The following is a 24,497-nucleotide window of genomic DNA, read 5'->3' on the forward strand; positions in this document are numbered from 1 at the left end:
TTGATTTAGAAAGTCATAACGACAGTGACACTTTAAACCTGTAAGAGTATGTTCCACACCTGGTTTGATAGATTTGTAGCGGGTGTACATAGGAGGCTCCCAATCTCCACAATCACAGTCCAGTATACAATTCACCACGCTTGCAGGCAAACCTTGTTTGGTAATGCTTTACTGAAAGTATCCTTTCATTTCTTTTGCAACATAAATTCACAATGTTGTACAAAACATAAATCACCCAAAGTGCTCATGACGCGGACCACATCTGGTAACTGGATACGATTTCACCCCTTACGGAGCTCTTGATCCACCATTTGCATCACTGAAGACAGGTAAGCGTGCAACCACGCAGCCGGATGGACGTTTCAGGAGTGTTCCTCCCTTTTTCACGCATGCCGCCGTAAGTGCTCCCACCACCATAACTAGTATCGCAGATCTTGCGAGACTACGTTACTAAAAACAAACAGATGATATACATGATTATCTATACTTACTAGACTCATTTAGTCTCTTCTACATAGGTATGAAATCATCTATTTAGTAAAACTAGAAAGAAATACTACATGATCAGAGATCTTTATAAAAATACATTGAAATTACAGTTTTCATTCATCCCATTTGGGCTAAGTGTATCTAGTTTCTGAATCCAGAACACTTCTCTTCTCAGTAATTTAACCCTAACCTGTTCAGAATCTTCACCTCCTATTTTGTTCCAGCACCATCCATTTTGTTTAAAATGTTTAGCAACTCCTGTTTCTCCAAATTTATTGTCTTCTTTTCTTTTGGCATAATTACGTATAGCTGTTTTGTGTTCGTTCGCACGAACCTTCACTGCTCTCGATGTCTGACTAATATAAGCTTTCCCGCATGGGCACTTTAGCAAATAAATTAGTTGATGTGAGTTGCATGAAAACCATCCCTTAAGTTGTATCTTATTACCCTGCATTGGGTGGGTGACTGTATCTCCTTTATTGATAGAGTTACAATTAACACATGACAGGCACGCAAATGTACCAGATTTTTTTGCTCTCAGAAATTGTTGTCTTGTTTTCATTTTCTTCTTTATGTCTGCCCTCACTAATTGGTTGGCTATTGATCTTCCTTTTCTATAGACAAACCGCGGTGGTTTCTGAAATACTCTGCCACATTTTGGGTCACTTTTTAACATCCCCCAGTATTTTGAGATTACCTTCCTTACTAATCTGGCATGTCCGTCATATGCACTAATATACAGTACCGTCTCATCCTTTTCTTTTACTGCCGTTTTTTTCTTCCTTATCTCCTCTCTAGGTATCTTACCAACTTCTCCTGTTTTTTCCACTTCTTCTCGTCTATACCATCTATTCACAAATTTCTGTCATTTTTTCTTTTGTCTTATTATATTCACTGTCATTACTGCATATTGTACGGGCTCTTGTAAATTGACTTTTCGGTATACCCTTGAATGTGGATGGAGTGTGACAGCTACTTCTAAGCAATAAATTATTTCTGTCGGTCTCCTTACTGTATACTGTAGTGATAACCCCTCCATCACCGTCCTTCCTAATTTCCACATCAAGGTAATGAATGGTATCCTCCATTCCAAAGTGAACTCTATTAGTGGATGACAGGTATTTAGATATCCGACATACGTCTCCACCTGTGGGCGGGTCCCCGTCCACAGGATGAAGATGTCGTCCACATACCTTACCCATAATTTCACATGTTGACTGAGCTCATGGGAGAACACAAAATAATTGAAAGGATACTTTCAGTAAAGCATTACCAAACAAGGTTTGCCTGCAAGCGTGAATTGTATACTGGACTTGCTAGATTTTCTGTCTGGATTTGTGCATGGAAAATTTGCAGCAGAATACATTACAGTAAAGCAATTGTGTCAATACAGTAGTGTGAAGATTTGAACAGGATTAGAGCTCACAGCATCTTAATGACACATGATGCTGGGAGTTCATGATACTTGCCCACAGCTTCACACTTCTTGGCATCTGACTTAGAGTGTGGAAATGCCCCATTACATGGCACACCGAAACCATTTCAGCAAAATTGGCACTAAAAAGCCAAATGGTGCTCCTTCCCTTCTGAGCCCTGCCGTGTATCCAAAAAGCAATTTACAACCACATGTGGGATACTGCCTTTCTAAGGAGATCTGTCCTATTTCTTATTTTGCTACATTCATTGCGAAAATTGAAAGTTATTTTGTAAAACCAAATATAAAAAAGACCCAATAATACATTTTACAAAGCTCCTGTTGGGGTAAAATTGCAGTTTCCAAAATTGGGTCATTTTTTTTAAGAGGTGTTTATGTTTGGTACACACTGCAAATCTGAAATGGTGCCAGCAAAATACCCTTTAGAAAAAGGAGGCCCCAAAATCCACAAAGTCCACCTATATGTCTGAGGCCTGTAGTAGCATTCTACAGTCACATAAAGGATATCTCTAAGAACCTCAGAATTGGGGTAATGCTTATTAAGTTGCTCTGTACTGTCAGCACCTGCAGTGTTACAGAAAGAAAATTTAATATCTGAAATAAAAAATTAATTCTAAGTTCTGCCTTCACTTTACTCCACTCTTTATTTTTTTTTATAAAAACACTTAGCAAACTACCTAAATGTCATTTTGATACTTTTAAGGTGTGCAGTCTTTAAAATAGGATGATACTAAACCTTTTAGTGTTCTACAAACATAAAGGACATTTAGTAAATTATGTCAGCATAAAGAAGACATATTGGAAATGTGAATTTCCAACTCATTTATGTGGCATGACTATCTTTCATGCCAACATTCAAATTTCAAAAAATGCTAATTGGTCAAAATTTTTACAGAATTTTGGTGTTTATCACATATATTGTCCAAAATGTACAACTACCATAAAGTACAGTGTCACAAAAAAATCCCAAAGTTATGAGACATGTCAGACTTGCAAATTTGGCCCCGTCCTGAAAGGGTTGAACTCTATTATCTACAGGAACTGAATGCCATAAATGGATAAACGGCAGTTAGGGCATCCACACTTCATTACCAAAATACCTAACAAATAGGAGATTATTTACAAACACAATTTATTTTAGAAGGTGCAAAGAGACTAAAACAATATCTACTTTAGGTGCGGTGGATCTGAAACTTTCCAGTGGGGTCAGGAATAAACCATTTCTCCCAAAGCTTGTAGTGTGAGCTGGTGAACCTCCATGGTTTAAATCGTCCATTCCAGTGAAGCAGCTTGGCATCATGAACCACATTGTTAGAAAGCTGGTCATCTGGACTTAACCCTTTGGTATAAGTGATAGAACATCAAGATTTATGCATTAATGAATTGTGCATCTTTAGTATCCACTGAACATACTTTGTATATTTTCTAGGCTAGAAGGATTATGGATTTTTTGTTTTTATTTTTTATTTTTTTTTGAGCCTTACAGCTCTCAAACGGTAAGGTCTGAACCCATCCCATCAAAAAAGACGCATGGCATTTTGAGCTCAAAACACTGTGGCTGGCCACATGCTTGACATGCAATACCCACATGACATTTTTGTTTCTGGCATTTTGGCCTTTTTATGTAAAATTGCAGCAAGCTGATCTAAATTTTTATCACAGAAACATTGGTGTTTTTCCCCCCATAGACTTCTATAGGGGCATAAAAATATAAGAAAAAACTTTTCCCTAGTTTTTCAATAGTAATCCTGGAATTACATGATGATCGAATCACATGACTTGTAATAAAAATAAGACGCCAGAAATAAAAAGTAGTAATTTTTAGTAATAAAAATAATCAATAGTAATTTTCAGGAAAATGAGAAAATTATGGCTTCCCTCAGACACATATTTTGCAGGTTTTTTTTGTACAAGTCATTTGATTCTTTATCGTGTGGTTCTAGGATTTGTAGTAAAAAATTGAGGAGAAAATGGCAGAAAAAACAGATGTGACATTTTAATATTGACCTAGCCTGTCACTTCTGTAAAAATGCCATTGCTGCTCTGAAGTCTTCAAAGTAAGTGCTTCAGTGACTGGCAACAGTATCCTATTGCCCAGTCTACTTTGGAGCCACAGAGATCTGGGAGAAACAGGATGGGTAGGTATATATTTTTATAGCTAACTGCCCCTAATTTACCACAGCGGGCATGCGTAGTGATGAGAGACAAATGATAATTATATGGCCTAGACCTATGTGTATCGACCACTTGAAAAAAACTTGTACAGACATGTCAAAAGTTTTGATTGGTAGGGATCTGGGCGTTAAGACCTCCACTGACTGCTAGAATGAGGGTCCATAAGTGTGTTGCTGATCGCTTCTTTTCCCTTCTTTGTCACCATGAAAAGAGATGTCTCATGGACTTTCTATAGAAGTCCATTATATGTCCACACAATCTCAAGTTGTGTGGACAGAGCACATTTCTCCCGGTTCTACTCCACCCAATACTACAAAAACTTACTGATTAAGTTCCTAGGTAATTGTCTTTAGAACAGTATGTGTTCGATGATGTGACCTCCTCCTTCCCCACACTTGGTATAGGAACTGATATGTAAACTACAATATCAGTTGTACTCTATGTGTAGTACTGCAGTCTTGCTGCTTATAAAGAGTAAATATTAGAACAAATAATGTGCTTGTGAGAAAAATATAGAGGAATGCAGCATAATCACCTAGATACCGAACATGCCAGGCTGGAGAGATGGCAGAATATTTTCCATGGAACACAATAAGCATGGGAGGAGTACTTACTCCACCGCCAACGTTACTGCTGTACAGATTCTCTCTGAAAAATAAGACAAAGTACCTTGTGTCTGTATACTGGAAGACAGATTGTGAAAATGGACAAACCCTCTAAATGCATACAATTGCAATATAATTTTATAGCAAGTACAGATAGTTATCACTTGTATACAGAGGTGTAACTTGAAGCCCCACTGCAAAATTGGTTACGGGGCCATTCAACCATATAGTACTAGCCTCCCCATATGGGGACAGAAATTTTATGGGCCCCCTCAGGCTCCTGGGCCCAGATATAACCGCATCCTCTGCTCACCCCTATAGCTGTGCTCCTGTTTGTACAGGTTCCTGAGCATCTCATGATCACCACTGCTCAGGCAGCTGTGGTGGAGGAGCCTCCATACACCTTATGACCATATGACCTTATGGTTTTTCAGAACAGTTGGGACTAGGTAAATATAATTTTGAGTGTTAAAGGTGTTATCCAGCGCTAGAAAAACATAGCCACTTTCTTCCAGAGACAGCCCCACTCTTGTCTCCAGCTTGGGAGGTGTTTTGCTGTTCAGTTCCATTGAAGTCAATGGAGCTTAATTGCAAACCGCACCTGAACTGGAGACAAGAGTCGTGTTGTCTCTGAAAGAAAGTGGCCATGTTTTTGTAGCACCGGATAACCCCTTTAAGGTGAGCACCTAGGCAAATGCAGCACAGGGTCCAAGAGAGTCATTTTAACACTAAAGCATTTTATTTTGAGGAATCATATATTTTAGCATAATTTAGGCCTCCTTACACGTCCAGAAAATCTGCCTGGATTTCTTATCAGGAAATGAATTTCTGGACCCATAAGATTACATTAGTGAGGGACACCCTTCAGGATTTTTCCTAAAGGGTTGTCCATTCTGCAAAATAGAACAAGATTTTATAGATCCTGTCTTATTTTCATCTGGAATTCTATCATTGGCGCCCCTATAGACGTCTATGGGAGCGCCAGAAGTCTGGATGCTTTCCTGATGCACATCAAGAGTCAGGTTATCTCTGGAAGAAAATGGTAATGTTTTTCTAACGTTTGATAACCCCTTTGCTCTTAATTGAAAAAAAACTAGGCAATCCAAACAATTTTTTTGAATTATATTTGAATAATATATTAAATAACTTACTCCACATTTCTTTTCATCCATTTCTCCAGCTGTTTTGTAACATGCTGATGTCTCCACTCTGTCATGTTTGCTACAAACACACCTGGATTGAAAGAGCATGTACTTGGGCTGATTCCAAGTTTCTGAATTGCTTTTTTTCTGTAGTCAAGGAAGCCCATGTATGTGTTCTACAAGAGAAGGTAGACAGTAGGTTAACCTAAAGTTCTATTTCCATCTAATACTGTTATGTCATATTGAAGGTTCCCCAGCTTTCTCCTGCTTGTGGCCTCCAGAGGTAGTGAGGAAGCCATGCGGTTCTTGGTGCCCTCAGGGAGTCTGCAATGGGTTAAATGTACACCCGGCCCCATTGGACAGAATGCCATATGAATATGAATAAGTAGACAATTAAACATCTGACTATGTGCTGAACCAAAACAAAGCAGGCACAGACTCTCATTATGCTTTTTTCTGTCCCTATTTCTTTATAAAGCGGCAAACAGCTGAACACTGTCTCTCCACATGTCCCCTATACAGGAAAAGTAGAAAGTTTACTGTATTTCTCCACATTTTGCATTTAGCTTGATAAATTCTTATTGACATATGTTGCATACTTAGGTACAAGTAACCCTTTCAATGACTTGATGATCAGCACTATATAGCATGATGAGAAGTGCTTTGCATTCTGGTATTTTTTCTGGCTATTAAGTCACGTCCACTTGTGTTCCACTGTGACCTCTAACTACAGGTCCAGCAAGCAGCATGGTCATCACATTCTGATGACTAACAGGACTACCGCCAGTGGGGTGGGGTTGGAGCTAGGGATGGTCTGAACTGAGAACTCTCGGCAATCATTCCTGCTGTCTGCCCGCTCCGTGCAGCGGGCGGATCCAGCGGGAGGACCGCCTGGAAAACTGGGATACAGCCATAGCCATAGGCTGTATCCCAATTTTCCAGGAGGTCCTCCCGCTGTATCCACCCGCTCCACGGAACGGGCAGACAGAGGGAATCTGATGCCGAGTGTTCGGGTTCATACGAACCCAAGCCTCAGAGAGTTCGGACCATCCCTAGTTGGAGCCAAAACTCTCAGTTTAAATGCCACCATTTTTTATATATCTGCTTGCAGCCAACCTCTGCAGACTTCCAGGTGTTGCATGTCCTCTCTGTAGGATCCCCCTGTTAAATTATTCCCTCCTTTGAAATAAATGAACTTTGAAATCCCACCAGAGCACTTGCGTTTCCTGATGGGAAATGTGTACTGTGTGTATCTCTACTGATAAATCCAGCTTGCAATTTGAGGCCAAGAATTTCTTTTCATGGTTTAAGGATAATCTCTTCAATACTCTCTTTGAAGTCATAAACTCTTCCTGTACACAGTTGGCTGGTTATCCAGAAGCACTCTGCTTCAGAGTCATCTCCAGTCATCCAAGTCTGAGACCAACATGGGTTTCTCATAAATTACCGTAAGTCTCATCTGATTCCCTCCCAAAGGATCAAATTCTTGAGGTTCATCGTCAACTCTCTGGGGATGTTAAAAGATACTCTCAGTGGTCCAGACTCCCATCAGCTCTAGAACAGATGAAGAACTTCCGTCTGATAATTTGATAAGATCTCCGTTGATGGCTCCCACTCTTGTTAGCATTCGAAAGGGAACCCACCTAAAGCTTCTATTAAAGGGGTTATCCAGTGCTACAAAAACATGGCCACTTTCTTTCAGAGACAACATGACTCTTGTCTCCAGTTCAGGTGCGGTTTGCAATTAAGCTCCATTCACTGCAATGAAATTGAGCAGCAAAACCCCCACCCAAGCTGGAGACAAGAGTGGGGCTGTCTCTGGAAGAAAGTGGCCATGTTTTTGTAGCGCTGGATAACCCCTTTAAGAATGAAAGACTAGGGGAAAAAGTAAGCATACTAACTTTAAAGGGGAACTCCAGGTAGAGGTTAAAAAAATGAAACTTCTGCAGAAGCATAACACATTATTTACCTGTCTATCCCAGTTTTAAAACTACCAAATATCCATTTGTTGGGGGGGGGGGGGGGTTGCTCTGTTTTGTGTTTCTGTTCTTCCTGGTTTGGCATTTCCCAGAATGCAATGCTTTCCCTCATGTGATCATCACAGACCCCACCCATTACAATCAGTAAAATTAGTGCAGCAGCCGCTTCTGGCCGGTTAGAGATGGTGAATCAGGCAGGGGATTGGGTTTTCCAGCCAAGCCTCCTGTGATATCACGCCCTGCCCCCTGTATGCATCATCAGCAAACACACACAATGTGAGACAGAGGCATGTAAGATTTGTCTCCTAGGGGGGATAGCAGCAGGAGCAGGAGACAATGTGGATTGTCACAGGGGCCATTTTTTCACTTCCTGGATTTCTATCAGCTACTAGTGTGGCAGAACTGTACAGATACAGTAATACATTGTATAGACACATCTATATAACTTTTAACATACTTTTAATAGAAAACAAGTTTTTCTTATCCGGACTTCCCCTTTAACTAGATGGATTCACTCAGCTATATCAGAAGCCGATAGTACTGAGGGCCTTTGCTTTCTGTACAGCTCAAAGCCCATTTTGCTCGGGCTACTACTGCTTCTTGGGCCGAATGCAGTGACATGCCTCTGGAGGAAATTTATAAAGCTGCCACCTGGTCCTCACCCCTGGTATTCGTCAAATATTATAAGGCAGGTGTCACTCCTGCAGAAGGCTCAGCCTCAGGCAAAAAAGTTCTCCAAGTTACTGCTGTGCCATTGTTTGCTACCCAAGGACATACAAAAAGGGGAAATTTTACTTACCTAACATTTTCTTGTCCCAGTCCAAAGGCAGCATACAATAAATAGCTTCCTGATAAATTGCTTCATACAACCACAATGAGAGTTTGTGCATGCTTTCCTTTGTTCATCACATAATGAATTAATTGTCTAATTATTGCTAATTATATATAGTTCTGTCTACTAGGGCTGGTTATATATCTAAACCATTGTGTGCTGACTGAGGACTACAGGAAATGAAAAGTTAAAGTAAATTTTCTTCCTATCCACCACACCTGTATCCCTTCTCTTGTTATAACTTCTTGGAGTGACGGCAAATCACAATCATCAGAAAATGCAGCAATGTGTCCTCTAGATATTCTAGTGTTGTAGAGTTCTTGGATATCTCCTTTGAAAAAAAATGATATGTTCTAATAATATATATGACAAGTACACTGTATCATCATTTAAAATTCTTTTAAGCATTCTCAGTTCCAGAAAGAGCAAAAGTATAGCCAATAATGTTTCAGCGTTTCAGGTACTGCAGCCTGAAACCCAGAATAAGACATTCAATGAAGTTAGAGAGCATTATGAATTATGGGGTAAACAATTGGAATGGAAAGAAAAATAATAAAAGAAAGGACAGCAAAGGAAAAATGACTGAGGTTTGGACTTACAATTATATGGCATAATCAGTGAAAAAAATATGCATGTAAATATCGGGATAAAATTATGATAGATATTTTTTCTAATTTGCCATTTTACTATCTATAGTATAAAATAATCCTGAAATCTCAAAAATGACCCTTCCTGCTCCATAGAAATAACTTTTTAGCAGACTTGTTACTATCATCACAGACAGGATTAGGGTATGCAAAAGGATGCTGGTTGACCTCAGGGAGATCAACCAAAACACCGCAGAGACACCATCACATGTCTCAACGTCAGTGTATTATAGAACATTGCCCCCTGGGAAATCAAATATGCAAAAGAACACTGCAGAGACACCATCACATGTCTCGACGTCAGTGAACTAGCCAGACCTTCCCTCCGGGAAGGAACAACCAAGCCAAAGGCGTTCTCCAGTCAAGGAAACCACCTCAGCAAGGTCTCCATCCACAGACAGCTGTGCAGACTCCACACTGATGAGGGGCAAAAACCCTGAAACAGCTGTCTGTGGATGGATACCTTGCTGAGGTGGTTTCCTTGACTGGAGAACGCCTTTGGCTTGGTTGTTCCTTCCCGGAGAGAAGGTCTGGCTAGCTCACTGACGTCGAGACATGTGATGGTTTCTCTGCAGTGTTCTTTTGCATATTTGATTTCCCAGGGGGCAATGTTCTAGAATACACTGACGTTGAGACACGTGATGGTGTCTCTGCAGTGTTTTGGTTGATCTCCCTGAGGTCAACTAGCGTCCTTTTGCATGCACTTACTAGTCATTGCTCCCACTAGCCAGAAACTTACTCCACACTGATGAGGGGAAAAAACCCGAAACAGCTGTCTGTGAATGGATACCTTGCTGAGGTGGTTTCCTTGACTGGAGAACGCCTTTGGCTTGGTTGTTCCTTCCCGGAGGGAAGGTCTGGCTAGTTCACCGACGTCGAGACATGTGATGGTGTCTCTGCAGGATTAGGGTATGTTCACACTGTTCTCAGTGTGCCATAGCCTGCCTATGGGAGAGCGCGCGCTGCTTCACTGCCGCCGCTCTCCACTCAAAGAAGTGACATTGAGGTCATAAACGAAAGCATCCTAAGAATTATTTATGAACAGGATATAGTGGTCCCTCAACATACGATATTAAAGGGGTTGTCCAGCAAAAATGTTTTTCTTTAAAATGAACTGGTGTCAAAAAGTTATATAGATTTGTAATTTACTTCTATTAAAAAATCTCAAGTCTTCCCATACTTATCAGCTGCTGTATGTCATGCAGGAAATGTTTTATTTTCAGTCTGACACAGTGCTCTCTGCTGACATCTCTGGCCGAGACAGAACAGGAGACGTTTTCTATGGGGATTCATATAAAACCGAGACAGAGTTCCTGTCTCGGCCACAGATTACAGCAGAGAGCACTGTGTCAGACTGAAAATAAAACATTTCCTGCATGACATACATCAGCTGATAAGTATAGGAAGACTTGAGATTTTTTTAATAGAAGTAAATTACAAATCTGTATAACTTTCTGATATCAGTTGATTTAAAAGAAAAAGATTTTCGCTGGACAACCCCTTTAAATGGTTTCAGGACGACCATTGTACAGTATGTTGAAACAATTGTATGTTGAGACCAAAACTCTATGGAAAACTGTTAATTAGTTCTAAATCCCCCAAAATGAGAAAATAATTTTTTTAAAGGAAAATAAGCAGCTAACTAGCATACAGCAGGTCCTTACATATAACAGTCGGAAACAGCTACAAGAGACTCTAAATGTCTTTCTATGTAGAGGACTGGAGCGTTTTCAGGTCCTGGAAAGGCCACTGTGCATTTGCATAGTGGACGTATGAGAACAGAGGCCCCGTTATGTGTGCTTTGGTTCTCCTCCCCTGCCCTGCTTATTTTTCAGGTGATGGTTTAAGTGGACCGGGTCTGAGTGGCTGCGGTATGAGATGACGTCACCATAAGATGAGCGAATAGTATCCGGGCAGATTATGAGTTGTCATGGTGACAAATGGACACTTGCTATTGGTCAAAGTTCTGAGCGGGAAAGAGCGGGTATATAACTCGCGCTTTGGGGTTTACCTCACCTGGAGCAGCGCTGTACCTGTGTAGAGATGGAGAGCCTGCTGAGGGATTTATTGAACAGAGCAGAGTCACAGGGTGGCAAAGCTTGGCTACGCAGGTGCCTACAGGAACCTCCGGTGCTGAGTGACACAATGCCGGCACACACAGGTGACGCACCAGGACCAAGCGCAGCATCCCGCCCTATGGATACGCGCGCCATTTCCCCTCAAATGTACAGCCCACCGGAACTGATGAGGGAGGCTTGCAGTGTTGGGCCACATGAGGATAAGGAGGAGGAAAGGGGGGGGGGAAGATGAAGGAGCAGAAGAACGGCGTCGCAAGAGAGCGTGCAGGGGAAGGCTCCAGCCAAGAGACGCAGCAGCAGATCCTGTCAGCGCCCGGAGCCGATTAACCCGTCATGCGCCAGAGCAGCAACTCCGCCTGTGTTAGAGCCTGTGAGTGCAGCCAAGGAGCCCGAGATGACGACGAGTGGAGGACCAGGTGGTGAGATAATTCATACCCCCTTGTCTGTCTGTCAGTCTAGCAATGAATCCCGCATATTGGAAAGTCTGGCTAAGTTATTAGCTGACTTTCAGAGGCCTACTCAGCAGCCTCTTAGCTTGAATGCTTGGTCGGCTCAGCTAGTTCACAGATAGTAATACCTACTGCATCTAGTGTCGGTTCTATGTCTCCAGTAATATCCCCTGTGTTAGAGAGAGCTGCTGGGGTATCTCAGGTGTCAGTGAAGGAGCCAATGGTATGCGACATTTCTCCTCTAGGCTATCTTGGTCAGTGAAAGAGCGCATTTGGCGCCATGAATATATTGATATTATGTCATTGTTTCCGTCTAAGGAGTTAGTGGTGAAGTCCGACAAGAAGGAGGAGAAAGATAATGATGATAATAAAAAAAAGTCGGTACCGAGATACTTTAATACGTGGCTGCAAGCATTTTGTGTATATGCTGCAGTACTAGGAGAACGCCAGCCTGAATTGTGTTCAGGTTTGTTTCAGCACGTAGATATTGTGCTGGAAGCATAAAAAAATTTTGGAGGTTCAGCGTGGTTCTCATACGATGAGCTCTTCAGACAAAAGCTGGCAGTTCACCCAACGCTGAAATGGGGAACTAAAGACGTAGGTCTTTGGTTGAATCTAATGCTACCGCTGCGTTATAATGGACCTACATCCACTGTACAGTAGGGCACACTCCGGAAAGGCGTGTGCTTCGCTTATAAAGTGCCCAAATTGCGAACTCTGACATTAAGTCAGCATTTCGTATTCTACTAGTAAATCCAAAGGGTTTAACTCACTCTGCATACAATTTAATGGTAATTTTTACTATGATCGTTGTTTGCCGATGGGTTTTGCCCTACCATGTTTTTATTTCGAAGTGTTTGCTTTATTTCTACAATGGGTAGTGCAGGAATCTTGTCCGGATGGTCGGGTCCTGCACTACCTGGACGATTTTCTATTTATTGGCCCAGCAGGTAGTCCGATTTGTTCATGGTTGATGGGAAATTTCGTTGATATCTGTTATCATTTTGGTATCCCTAAAGCTTGGGAAAAAAACAGTTTTCCCTCGCAGTTGTCTAGAGTTTCTAGGTATTCAGATTGATACCAACGGAATGTTTTTCTCGTTACCCGTGGAAAAATTGAACAAGATAAGGAGTTTACTGGTGTTATTGCTGGCTAAACGCAAGACAACCTTAAGGGAATTTCAATTGGGCCTTGGGTTTGTTGGCGTTTGCGTCACGCATAATACCAATGGGAAGGATATTTTCCAGACGACTGCATCTAGCGACTAGGGGGCTTAACTCGTCATACGCTCACATTAGGCTGACCACATCTTTGAAAGAAGACTTAAGTTTATGGCTTGAATTTCTGTCAAAATTCAACGGTCGTGCCTTTTGGCAAGATGAGTTTGTATATTCGACAGCATTGTTATTACAAACTGATGCAGCAGGTAGTATAGGATATGGGGCATTCTGCCAAAACAAGTGGAGTTTCGTCAGATGGCCCCAGAGATGGGTTGAAGGAGGTATTACAAAAAATATAGTTCTTTTAGAACTATTCCCTGTATTGGTGGCAATTGTATTATGGGGTGAGTTATTTTGTAATAAAAGAATTCTGCTAAAAATCAAATAACAAAGGTGTGGTATTTGCAATAAACACTTTATCATCAAAATGCGGTTTCACCATTAAACTCCTGAGACACTTAGCTTTGTGCTGCCTGCAGCGTAATATATGGCTCAAGGCAAGTTATGTCCCTGGTCCGCAGAATGAGTTAGCAGATGCAATCTCTCGTTACCAGATGGAGCAATTCTGGAAGTTGGCCCCATCTGAAGAGGCAGAGATGACTCATTGCCCAGCTCATCTTTGGGAAATAATCTGGAATTGATTGAGAAATGTTTAGTTAATTCCTTAGCTCCTAGAACATGGTCCAATTACTCGGCTGCATGGCGAGATTGGACTTTATTTTGTGGTTCTATATCTGTTAACCATTATTCTGGCGAAATAGAAGTTATTTTACTTTATTTGAGTAGTTTAGTTTAGAAAGGGTTGTTGCATTCTTCTGTCTTGAAACAGGTCGCAGGAGTTTCTTTCTTTCTTAAGATGTGTGGTCAACAGCCTTTCACCTATTTGTTCCCTGTCAGACAGTTTTTGAAAGGCTTAGCGCACATGTTCCCTCCTGGGAGTAAAAAGCGCCCGGTTTCGATTAAATTGTTAGTAAGGTTGTGTCAGGTGCTAACTAGAATATGTAGGGATAATTTTGAGTTGGAATTGTTCAAAACAGCATTTGTTTTAGCATTCTTTGGTGCTTTTAGGATCGGAGAATTGACAGCAGTAAATAAAAAGGCTTTATCGCCATTACTGCTGGGTGATGTAGCACTAAGTGAGGGTTCTGTGGTTATACATTTTAGCAGGTCCAAAACTGGTCAAAAAAGGAAAGGCAGATCAATTTTTCTGTATAGTTTAGCGGGTTCCTCGATATGTCCAGTTTATAGAATAGGTCAATGGTTGAAAGTACAGCCAATAGTCCCTGGTGCGTTTCTGATGCATGCAGACAGCTCCCCACTTACAAGATATCAGTTCGCAGTCATATTCAAAAAAGCTTTAGCTGAATTGCAATTAGACCCTAGTGAATTTTCTACCCATTCATTTAGAGTAGGGGCAGCCAAAGAAGCAGCACGTATGGGTTTAGATGATGCCACCATTAAAAAAAATTGGTCGTTGGGAATCAAACAGATTTAAAATTTATGTTAAGCCTCATCTATTGATTTAATTTTCTTACAGGTAACTCGTGGGTGGTCTGGATAGTAGGCCACTCATATATATATTGGGCACAGAAAAGGGCAGCAAGAAGGAACTACAGTGAAAATTTAGGATTTGACGATAGAGAGTTATCAGTCTTCTGGTGGGGTATCGGTGGACTCAGATGGAGAAGAGTGATGAAAGGGTTAAAAGAGTTGTTAATAGCTTGGCCCTCATCTGATATCATCATTCTACATGTAGGAGGAAACGACTTTAGGCCGCATGAAGACCCTAGACCTTATTTGGGACATTAAGAAGGATTTAGCAGTATTTAAGTGTCTATTCCGGAACACAGTTTTTGTTTTTTTCAGAAGTGGTCCTGCGTTTGGGTTGGTCAGCAAAAAATACCTTTTATCTAGAAAAGATACGACGTAAAGTAAATAGGTCCATTGAGAAATATATGCCAGTGATTGGGGGTTTTAGTTATAGACACATAGATCTTGAGGGCTTTATATAGGGTTTGTATAGATTTGAAGGGACACATTTATCAGATGTTGGGGGTGATATATTTAATTTAGGTTTACAAAATATAATAGAAAAATGGCTACGGTGTTTTGGGGGGTCCATGCCTCGCTAAGGCCTGGCGGTGGGCGTGGTCACAGGGTAATCCCTGTGGACTGGTCATGTATGGACTTAAGTTATGATATTTAAATAAATATTTATGAATAAATTATATTTATTTGTGGTAAGCCATAATAAAACACTGTGGCATGTTTTTCACCAATTGAATGTTTGTCATTATTTATTTAGGTATTTTAAGTATAAGGATATAAAATGTAGGTGGGCCTTCTGTTTTCATGGAAAGGCCACTGTGCATTTGCATAGTGGACGCATGAGAACAGAGGCCCCGTTATGTGTGCTTTGGTTCTCCTCCCCTGCCCTGCTTATATTTCAGGTGATGGTTTAAGTGGACCGGGTCTGAGTGGCTGCAGTATGAGATGACGTCACCATAAGATGAGAGAATAGTATCCGGGCAGATTATGAGTTGTCATGGTGACAAATGGACACTTGTTATTGGTCAAAGTTCTGAGCGGGAAAGAGCGGGTATATAACTTGTGCTCTGGTTCTGTGAGCTCATTCCTTTACCTCACCTGGAGCAGTGCCCCCCCCCCCGCCCTGGGATCAGCGGCACAAGGATGTCACAGTGTTTTATTAGTGGGCGTGGTCACAGGGTAATCCCTGTGGACTGGTCATGTATGGACTTGAGTTATGTTATTTAAATAAATATTTATGAATAAATTATATTTTATTTGTGGTAAGCCATAATAAAACACTGTGGCCGGTTTTTCACCAATTGAATGTTTGTCATTATTTATTTAGGTATTTTAAGTGTAAGGATATAAAATGTAGGTGGGCCTTCTGTTTTCATGTACAGGTCACACAAGGTCCAAGAAAAATAAAATGAAGCCAGGCCCAGGTAAAGAGCAGTACAGAACAAGTATTATCACACTGTACTGTAGAGAGGAGATACATGACAGTCAACCAGTACATGCACTTCACTAATACTGGGATTTTACCAGTAAAATGGCCACTTTCATTGGTTGATCAGCTATTTTTTTTTTTACATGTGCTGCAGATCCTGACTGTCTGTAGCATAGTATGTTGTCTGGTCTCAAGTTACGATGGTCCAATTGTAAGTTGAGGGATCACTGTATACCCTTTACTTCATAGTAATCTGTATTTATAAATATAGGGGGAGATTTATTAAACATTGTGTGAAGTGAAACTGGCTCAGTTGCCCCTAGCAACCAATCAGATTCCACCTTTCATTTTCCAAAGAGTCTGTGAGGAATAAAAAATGGAATCTGATTGGTTGCTAGGGGCAACTGAGCCAGTTTCACATTACACCATGTTTGATAAATCTCCCCCAAAGTTTATAATTAACAAATCCTCTATTAACATCTATTAACCAACTACATACAGTTCAAGTTCACAAGAAAGTAGTTTTGGGCACACCTGAGCTCTGAGGTTAGGGCTCAAAGACCTCCTGTAGCTATTTGAAGACATCAGTATGGAGTAGAAGTTGGAGCCATGTTACTGATTTTACCATTCTTGGGGCCCAAGAGCTTGAACTTACACCTTGAGGCTGGGTTCACACTACGTATATTTCAGTCAGTATTGTGGTCCTCATATTGCAACCAAAACCAGGAGTGGATTAAAAACACAGAAAGGATCTGTCCACACAATGTTGTAATTGAGTGGATGGCCGCCATTTAATGGCAAATATTTGCTGTTATTTTAAAACAACGGCTGTTGTATTGAAATAATGGCCGTTATTTACTGTTATATGGCGGCCATCCACTCAATTTCACCATTATGTGAACAGATCCTTTCTGTGTTTTTAATCCACTCCTGGTTTTGGTTGCAATATGAGGACCACAATACTGACTGAAATATACGTAGTGTGAACCCAGTGTGAATGTGTGAATGTGAATTTTATTGAATGTTATTTTCCTAAACTGTAATGATTATTACAAAATACAACCCCCCCCCCCCAAGACCTACCTAAAACAATGATGTCATCATCCAAATAAATGACTTTTTCATGTTCCGAAGTAAGCAGTGGTAGATAAAAACGTACAAAATTCAGCTGTTTTTATGAATAAAGAGATATATAATTAAAAAAAGCATGAAACATAATAAGTTGTGAATTCTTACTACTGCTAACGCTGCACAGACTGGAAGATATACTAAAATGAGCCTATAAATAACCATTTATTGTTGTGTATAAATGGAGAAACCAATTAGCTATTTTAGCTCTGAGTTGAGATATCTTTGTTTTAGGTTTCATACCCAAAGCCTAAGGACCCTATTAAATGGAGCTATTTTTAACGATTAAAGACTAACGATAAATGATCGCAAACAAGAGTGTTTATCATTAATCTAAAATCGTTCACCATATTACACAGAACGATAGTTGTTAGATACGATCGTTATTATGATCCTTATTGCGATCGTTACTATGATCGCTTATTCCTTCTGATCTCAGGAAAACAATGAACAATGTGCAATTACACTGAACGATTAGTGAAAAAATGCGGAACTTGAGCAAATGAACATGGAATTACAGCGAACGATTAACGATAATTTTAGGTTCAGATCTAAATCAACGATCAACGACATACGAACAATTTTTTTGATCGTTGCCTGCAATTACACAGAACAATTATCATTTAAATTCAAACTATATAACGATTTTTCGCACGATAATCGCCCGTGTAATAGGGCCCTAAGGGTCTTATTAGACGGGCTGATGCCTCCTGTAAGTGAGCGCCATTTACTGAGTCTATTACATGGCTCGATAATCGTTTAGCAAGGGCTGTAAAAACATTGTTAGCGACATTGGTGCAGCCCTTGCCCTTAAAATGTTAATACATTACCTGTCCATGGTCCCGTTGCTCTTCTGCCTTCTGCTCGCTTCCCAGAGCCACCCCTGCGGCCTCAGTGCAGGTCTCTGAACTGACAGGCCACTCACTGGCCAGGACTGCTGTGGCCAGTGATTGGCTGAGTGGCCTGTCAGTGCAGAGACCTGCTCTGAAGCTACAGCAGCTCCGGAAAGCCAGCAGAGGGCAGAAGAACACCGGGACCGTGGACAGGTAATGTATACAGTTTATTATTTTTTTTTTTTTACACAATCGGCAGCCATTGGTCGCGTATCGCTACGTGTCGGTGACTGATGATTTTAGGTCGGGACCAAAAGACACTGTCAGATCATAGTTGTCATCAGCTGATTGTGGTCTCTATTAAACGGAGCCATTATCACTCCGTGTATTAAGGCCCTATTCCACGGAACGATTATCGTTCGTATTCGGCCGATATCGGCCGCTACGGACGATAATCGTCCCGTGGAATAGAGTGCAACGATCAGCCGACATCGTTCATGTCAGCTGATCGTTGCAGTCGCTTGTTTTTAAACATGTTGAAAAAAAAGCGACTGATATAGCAGCGATCTGCTGCCGTCGCTCCTTTGAATAGGAGCATCGGCAGCAGACGCTGCTATATCCTATGGGCTGCCCGGACGATCAGCGATCCCCGGGGCAGCCCCCCCGCAGCTCCCCGCCGCCCCCTCCCGCACTCACCTGCTCGCTGCTGCCGCGTTGAATAGCGGCGGCAGCGAGCGGGGAACGAGGAGCAAATGAGCGCTGAGAGCGCTCGTTTGCTCCTCTAAACGACCTGTGTAATAGGCCCATTAGGGCCCTAGGGCTGAAGTACTGAGTGATTAAAGGGACTATCAACTCCATACAAGGTACAGACCTGCATATCCCAGCAGGTAAGTGCTAGGGGTGTAAAATGAAGCATACCTTTTTGGTTTTGGTTATCACTTGTAAAGTTACCCAGGTGTATCTTAGAGCCGTATAAAGTAGAGACAGACAGCCTGATTTCAGTGGTATGCCACTATGTTATAATTTTTACTGTTCATCAATAGTTTCCTCACAATACTGTGGGGTTAATCTGCCCACCCACCAGATTTCTCCCTATGTGCGGTAAGGAGCACATAGGTGGCAATCGGCAGCAAGAAGCCAGCAGCTCATGAATATCAGGGCTCTGGTCTCACACAGCATTGTAAAAAAGTAATAATGATCAGTTGTGTGCGGTTTATAACTTGGCTTCATTCATTATAATAGAACTGAACTGTAATATCAAACACAAACTGAGAAAAGGAGTGGTGCTGATTCTTCAAGAAAGCAGCTATGTTGTTCTTAACTTGAATAACCCCTTTAATAGCAGAATTCCAGAGGTGATTAACTAGCTAATAAATGGCCATGCATGCACCATTGGATTGAACTGCATAATGCTATTTGTTTTGTTTTCTTTATTAAAGATTTTTTGCATAACAAATACAGTAACTCAACAACTGTTAGGGTGCGTTCACACCTACAGGATCTGCAGCAGATCTGCAGCAGATTTGATGCTGTGTTCAGTTATTTAAATGAAATCTGCTGCAGATCCTGTAGGTGTGAACGCACCATTAAAGAACATTCATTCCTTTTAATTATTGCAGACAGGCATGTCTTTAACGTAAGGAATATATGTGGGGAATGTAGGACAGTCAGCTGTGATCTGTGGTCATCTTGGGACCCAACAGCATGTCAATTGGTCATCCGTGAAATTGCATAAAACCACGCTGGTGATCCACAACGAAATGATCCTATCTTTACATCTGATCTGATATAAAATCATGTATTTAAATGATTTACTTACTGGTTGAAGAAGTTCAGGGAATGCTGCATCAGGGCGAATTTTTCCTTTAAGAACCATAGGGTTAAACTCCACAATTTTCAGTTGTATTTCTGATAACTGTGTTTCTTGAATCCATTTTCTGAAATATAACATTTGATTAGTAAATTACTTTTAAAACCTTAAGCCATCCAGTACTTATCAGTCACTGTATGCCCTGCAGGAAGTGATGAATTTATTCCAGTCTGATATAGTTCTCTCTGCTGACACCACTGTCCATGACAGGAACTGTCCAGAGCAGTAGAGGTTTTCAATGGGGATTTGCTGCTGCTGCTCTGGACAGTTCCTATAATGGACAGAGGTATCAGCAGAGAGCGCTGTGTCAGGTTGAAAGGAGCACACCACTTCCTGCAGGACATACAGCAACTTATAAGTACTGGAAGGCTTGAGTTTTTAAAACAGAAGTAATTTACAAATCTGTATAACTTTGTGGTAGCAGTTGATTTATAGACATGTTTTTTCTCTGGAGTTCTTCTTTAATGTGTAGCACTGTCTCAATACCTGATATGAGTCAAGGAATTCTTCAGACCAATAATATAAAATAACACATTGGCATTAGTGTTGCTGTAGATGCTGTTGATAGCAGCTATGGTGGCACCAACACGGCCTGCAGCCGCACATATAACAATAGGAATGACATCCTCCTCCTCTTCCACTTCTAAAGCAACATCTATAATAAAAAACAAGGGATCCAATTTAATTAGCGGATATACAGAACATTGGAGTCTTTTTTTCAGTGAGCTGCAATTCATGTTTTTGTAAATATTTGTAGGCTGATGGTTTATATTATTGTTCTTGCAAGTTTTAGAAAACATTTTTTAAACCAAATATCATCCTGTACTTACCTTCTTCTTCTTTTAGGTTGTTAGCCTTATAGATTGTGCTATACCATATTGCACAAAATGTCAAGATGAGCAGAAACAGCAATATGTGATTAACTGAAACATAAAATATACAATCCTTAGCAATACAATTGTTTGGAATTGTTTTTAGATAAATAACCATAAAGGATACCCTGCAATATGCTGTATTAGAGATCAGATATGACTGATGCTCCTAAAACTACTAAGACTTAAAGGAGTATACCCATCTCAACTAGTACAGTTATACTTATAGGGTTCATCAAGTTAAATATTTTTGCAAATACATTCATTTAGCAAACTCGCCTCTTTCTCCTCCCATTGCTCTTTCCCTCCCATTGTTGACAGCTCGTTGGGTTACTGACCACCACTCAGCTCTAAAAGCAGTGGTCAACTATTAGGCCCTGTTTACACTGCCGAATCTGATATTTCATCAATATCATACTGGCAGCAGGGAAACTGCCACAGCAACTCAAACAGTTTCCCTGCTGCCAGCATGATATTGATACATCATGCTGGGCAGGGAAACAATCCATTACAGGCATTCATCATCTGTAGGACTGTAGAATTTACAGACGTGTGAATGCAGCCTTATATATCATATTTGTTTTTTTCTCCTGAAATTTCAGTGGGGCTAATCATCACCGTATCAACATGGAATCTGTGGAAATCGACAGGGTTGTGAAACCACATTCACATGCATTGATTTGATTGAGATTTCATGATGGAGTCCATACAAATCAAATCTGACACCTATGAAGGTGGTCTAAGTGAAAAATTGCAGCTTCATACCCCAACCTTCCCTGTTTTTTTCTTCACTATATAATATGCTATAGGGAATTTTTGTAATATGAGATTTTTTGTGACGTTCACAGACAACATGCAGTCACAGGAGGTAAACTCAGATTTAGGTTTATACAGTATAAGGTTATGTATAAAAAGAAATTAAGTTAAGTAGATTTAACAAGATTAAACAGAGGTAAATAATATCTACTTACGTTTTCGTAAAAAAGCCATTTTATTAATCTGTACTGGGGTATCTGGAAATAAAAAACATGATGATGCTTATTTAGATGTGTGGAGAATGTTGCCATGTTATCCTCCTTCTTACATAATGTACTTGGTTATTCTAGAAACTGTTTTTTTTTTTGGTCCCATCATAGTGTAATGGATGATGGGAGTAGCTTAAAGGGGTAGTCCACCAAAAAAAATTTTCTTTCAAATCAACTGCTGCCATGAAGTGCCAGAGATTTGTAATTTACTTCTATTAAAAAATCTCAAGCCTTCCAGTACTTATCAGCTGCTGTATGCCCAACAGGAAGTTGTATTATTTCCAGTCTAGAGAGCAGGAGAGGTTTTCTATGGAGATTTGCTACTGCTCTGGACAGTTCCTGACATGGACAGAGGTGGCAGCAGAGAGCACTGTGTCAGACTGGAAAGAAAACACCACTTCCTGCTGGACACACAGCAGCTGATAAGTACTGGAAGACTTAAGATTTTTTAATAGAAGTGAATTACAAATCTCTGGCACTTTATGGCACCAGTTGATTTGAAAGAAATTTTTTTTGGGTGGACTACCCCTTTAAGCAAAGCCTGTATAACAGTGCGTTTACACAGAGAGATTTATATGACAGGTTGTTTAAGCCAAAACCAGGAACAGACTATAAATAGGGAACAGGTCATAAAGGAAAGACTGAGATTTCTCCTCTTTTCAAATCCATTCCTGGCTGTGGCACCATTAGGCTAGGATAGCCAGGGTTGCCCATTGTCCTCACTGCTTTTTAATTTGGCATTTGAGCCTCTATCTCGAGGACTCCAGTCAGCTCAGGAAGTGGAAGGGGTTAAGGTGGGGAGGGGGAGATGCGATCTGCATTATTTGCGGATGATTTGCTCATCTTCTTAAATCATCACACCAGTGGCATTGGGCTGGTATTTAGGTCTCTATAGCAATTTGGTCAACAATCTGGTTTCAAAGTCAATATTGATAAGAGCAAATTAATAGACCTTTCCCATAACAAATCTGGGAGTCAAGGTAGCCCTCTAAGTATGCCAGTGAAATGGGCATCAACTTCAATAACCTACTTGTGGATTAGGACAGGAAGAGAACCCGGCACCTTATACACTGTACCCCCCTCCCCCCCATCATTAGGAAACTACCAGCAGATTTGTAAGGTAATCACTTTGTAGAATATAAATTGTACATTTTAAGCTGATCCTTTGAACTGGTTAGTACAGTGTAATAAATATATAGGGGGACATGCATCAACCGGCGTACTGATGATTTTCGGCATAAAGTGCCGATATGCGAATGATTTTGTTCGCAAATGGCCGATTTGCAAATAAAATATTCGCATATCGGCACTTCACGCGGAGTACGTCGGGGGGGGGGGGCGGGGAGGGGGTGTGGAGGGGGCGGAACGGGGGGAGCGGACTCAGAGTCCGCGCGATTTATCATTTTTTCAACTCAAAGATACGCCGAAAACCTACTCCACCTTTCAGGTGGCGTAGGTTTTCGTCTGTGCGCACCGACGCGCACGGGATTTATGTAGAGGCAGTCCGCCTCTACATAAATCTCCGTAGCGCCGGAGATGCGAGGACATTTATAAGTCTGGCGTAAAAAACGCTGGACTTAATAAATGTCCCCTATAGTGTTCATTTCTGTATGTTATACAATGAATAATGGATTTCCACAGGAATAGCTAGGCCTAGGTCTGGAAAAGGTTAAATTACTTGGTAAGTACTGCCAAAAACTGAGTATTACTTCCTGTGCCTACAGTCAGAAAAATATACATTTCATTTCCTGTGCAACGCGCATACGTAAAATCCCTGCCTGTAAAAGTTCTGGCACTTCTAACAAGTGGAATCTTTGCCAACTTTTAGCAAAGAACTTTCTTTTTTGAATGCGACAATGAGAGAAGTGCTCTACAGAGTTAATTTGTGGATGAAAATCCTACAGCTCTATGCAATATATTTAAAAAAAACACATGAAAAATGATTATTTTTAGCAAATAACATTTTAACAGTTGAGTCGTACATACCAAGATGGGGAGAATTCAGGCCAAGTCTTCCTTATCGGACATTTCATGGGAGGAGCGGATTAAACAAGAATGTCCACGACAGCCTGTGGTATGGGAAGCCAAGCCTAAAAAGCAATTCTGAAAGTGATCTTCTTTAGGGAGGAAAGGTGTACCAGGCTAGAGGAGGTAGTGACTGGGATCCCTCTATTCTCCTTTGTTCAGTCCAACGTGATGAACTGCTCTGTAAAATGCTACATTTGCAAGTACAGACAGAAAGGAATGAGTTCCAGATGAAAACTCTTCCAACATCTGCAAATCCCCCTTGTGCTTTGCATAGGGATTTTTGGCTGTCTGAATGGAAAACATTAATATTACTGTGAAGGTGCCTTTAAAGCTTTAAACAATACAACAACATATTAGAAATAATAATCATATGAATATTATATAAGTTTTGCATGCCCACGAGCCGTAACATTAAAACTGATGACAGGTAAAATGAATAAGGCTGTTTTTTTGTGACAATGGCATCTGTCATTAGGCAGCAAGAGAACAGTAATTCCTTGTTACTGTCACTTGTAATAACCTTTGACATGTCAAAAGCTATTGAGCGCAGCAAGTGTTACTGCTGAGATTTACTGAGAAACAGTCTGGGAGAGTGCAGGGCAGCGTCCGTCAATCAGATCTGACTCTTCTGCTTCATTACAGTCTATAAAGCGAAGAATTGGCTCTTTAGCTGGCTGGGGAGTGGAGCACACTGATGTTCACTCCCTCCACAT

At 40.8% G+C, this 24,497-nt stretch overlaps 1 protein-coding gene across 3 annotated transcripts in view; it reads right to left on the minus strand.

Moving 5' to 3' along the window:
* Positions 1 to 24,066, minus strand: part of GLT8D2 (glycosyltransferase 8 domain containing 2) — a 32,429-nt gene extending 8,363 nt beyond the window's left edge. Inside the window, exons 1-11 of one of the 3 annotated variants that reach the window (XM_069973633.1) lie at positions 23,743 to 24,066; positions 21,703 to 21,744; positions 20,690 to 20,782; positions 20,346 to 20,514; positions 19,809 to 19,926; positions 17,112 to 17,196; positions 8,876 to 8,988; positions 5,856 to 6,022; positions 4,635 to 4,747; positions 3,096 to 3,263; positions 162 to 450 (exon numbers count right to left, since the gene is read on the minus strand). In XM_069973633.1, coding sequence (XP_069829734.1) covers positions 3,097 to 3,263; positions 4,635 to 4,747; positions 5,856 to 6,022; positions 8,876 to 8,988; positions 17,112 to 17,196; positions 19,809 to 19,926; positions 20,346 to 20,514; positions 20,690 to 20,782; positions 21,703 to 21,721 — 1,044 coding nt within the window. In that variant the 5' untranslated portion in view covers positions 21,722 to 21,744; positions 23,743 to 24,066 and the 3' untranslated portion in view covers positions 162 to 450; position 3,096. Of the gene's footprint in view, positions 1 to 161; positions 451 to 2,834; positions 3,264 to 4,634; positions 4,748 to 5,855; positions 6,023 to 8,875; positions 8,989 to 17,111; positions 17,197 to 19,808; positions 19,927 to 20,345; positions 20,515 to 20,689; positions 20,783 to 21,702; positions 21,745 to 23,742 lie in introns of those variants that run through there. The other 2 variants (XM_069973647.1, XM_069973640.1) reach the window with 2 other exon arrangements.
* Positions 24,067 to 24,497: the final 431 nt, after the last annotated feature.

The sequence above is a fragment of the Dendropsophus ebraccatus genome, chromosome 1 (genome assembly GCF_027789765.1).
Source record: "Dendropsophus ebraccatus isolate aDenEbr1 chromosome 1, aDenEbr1.pat, whole genome shotgun sequence".
NCBI lineage: Eukaryota > Metazoa > Chordata > Amphibia > Anura > Hylidae > Dendropsophus > Dendropsophus ebraccatus.